Genomic DNA, 1,908 nt, shown 5'->3' with positions numbered 1-1,908 from the left:
ATGCCATTATGAAAACTCAACATCTACTTTTGACATCTTTGACAACGTGAACAGTTAGTGTTGGTTCTGAAAGTTCTTACTGAAAAGCGACTGTGCAAAGTGGTCAGTAATTTGACTCAACAGTTATTGTCATAGTTTACTACAGAAGTCCTGTTCTCAAAAATACATACAACTCTCACCAACAAGCTCTAGAAGAATGTTCTCAATTCCTGCAGCAGCTTTCCTACATTATAACTTTCCACCTGTTACATTTAGTTTATCCTCCAGGCTTCCTGAATTACTGGACATAGCAAAATTAGGTAGATTTTACTCTCTGGATCACTGCATACATGAAAAAGAAGGTCAGCATTGTAGTTTCTTATTTTGTTTTTGACTATCTGAAAGCATGGCTTTAGTTAATCAAACTGATCAAGAACCTGTTCACACAGGAACTAATGCAAAGCCACCTTGCTTTCGAATGCTTCAGTATCTTCTGGTACTCTGGAAGCCAAAGAAAGGCTGAGTGACAGGCTTTGTGGGGTTGGGGACTGATGGGTGATGCCAAAAGAGATCACGTGATGGTCAGAAAGAGGGAATTACGCAATGGAGAGAGCAGTGCCTGGTGATGGAGTAATAAGACATTACTTGTGAGGACCTTTTCAGATGGTGAACTTGTACAATGTTGAGCTCAGACAAACTGGGACAGAGTACCCTTGAGTAATGAGGAGATAAACTTTCCCCTTTTGTCACAGAGGATTAAAGTCAATGGCCCCAGGTGATCAGGTTCTGCAGATGTATCTGACCACTTTGTCACGCAGCTCTTTGGTTTTGACCCCATAAATGATCGGGTTGATCATGGGGGGGATGAGGAAGAAGAGGTTTGCCAAGATGATGTGAACGTAGGGAGTGATGCTCTGACCGAACCGGTGTGTCAGAGTGGAGAAAAAGAAGAGAGTAAAAGATGTCATCATCACACAGATGTGGGCTGTGCAGGTGTTCAGTGCTTTCTGAAAGACTTTTTTGGACGAGATTCTGAGGACAGCCCTGATGATCAGACTGTAGGACAGGGCAACCAGTGTCAGATCTACCCCAATGACAACAAAGGCCATCACCAAGCCGTATGTCCTGTTGACAGTGGTGTCCCCACACGACATCTTCGCCACAGCCATGTGCTCACAGTAAGTGTGGGGGATAATGCGATTGGCACAGAATGGCTGCCTACTCAGAAGCAGGGGCAGGGGCAACATGAGGAGAACAGCTCTTATCAAACCCACTAGCCCTAGCTGAGCTACTCTTGCATTGGTGAGGATAGCGGCATATCTCAGAGGGTTACATATGGCAACGTAGCGATCAAAGGCCATTGCAACGAGGACGGCTGACTCCATAATAGAAATTGTGTGAAGGAAGAACATCTGGGTGAGGCAGCCACCCACAGTAATGCCTTTGAACTTGAACCAAAATATACACAGTTCCTTCGGCATAACGGCAGTAGATGTGCCGATGTCTGTGACCGCCAGCATGCAGAGCAGCAGGTACATTGGCTTGTGGAGGGTCTGCTCTTTGCCTACAACAAACAGAAGCATGAAATTTCCAAACAGGCCAATAATGTAAAATATAGAGAAAGGGATGGAGATCCAGATGTGGATAGCTTCTAGACCAGGGATGCCCATTAGGATAAATGGAGAAGGGTCAGAGGTGGTGAGGTTGAAAGCTGCCATGAGGTGGTCAAGGCGTCAGTTGGGCTCAGAAATGCTCAACATGCCTGTGAAGGGAGAAAAGTACAGTTAGGGGGCTACTCACTTTATAACAAATATTTCATAGTTTTATTAACAATCTAGAATGGGGGGTGAACAGTGAGGTGGCAACATTTAGGGATGGCACCCAATTATTTCTGTCATAGTCAAGTACAGAGAAGTCCTCACAGGGAGC

The 1,908-nt window shown here is 45.0% G+C and overlaps 1 protein-coding gene across 1 annotated transcript; it reads right to left on the bottom strand.

The window, feature by feature from the left end:
- Positions 1–758: 758 nt before the first annotated feature.
- Positions 759–1,697, bottom strand: LOC119565306 (putative olfactory receptor 52P1). Its single transcript, XM_037889808.1, has one exon. The coding sequence runs from the start codon at positions 1,695–1,697 to the stop codon at positions 759–761; it is 939 nt and encodes a 312-aa protein (XP_037745736.1).
- Between the last annotated feature and the right edge of the window lie 211 nt (positions 1,698–1,908).

The sequence above is a fragment of the Chelonia mydas genome, chromosome 1 (assembly GCF_015237465.2).
Source record: "Chelonia mydas isolate rCheMyd1 chromosome 1, rCheMyd1.pri.v2, whole genome shotgun sequence".
Taxonomy (NCBI): Eukaryota; Metazoa; Chordata; order Testudines; family Cheloniidae; genus Chelonia; species Chelonia mydas.
This window is presented reverse-complemented; position numbering and strand designations above follow the sequence as displayed.

Bases quoted from the DNA above. Each gene is read 5' to 3' on its own strand.
- LOC119565306 (XM_037889808.1), bottom strand. From the start codon at position 1,697: ATGGCAGCTTTCAACCTCACCACCTCTGACCCTTCTCCATTTATCCTA.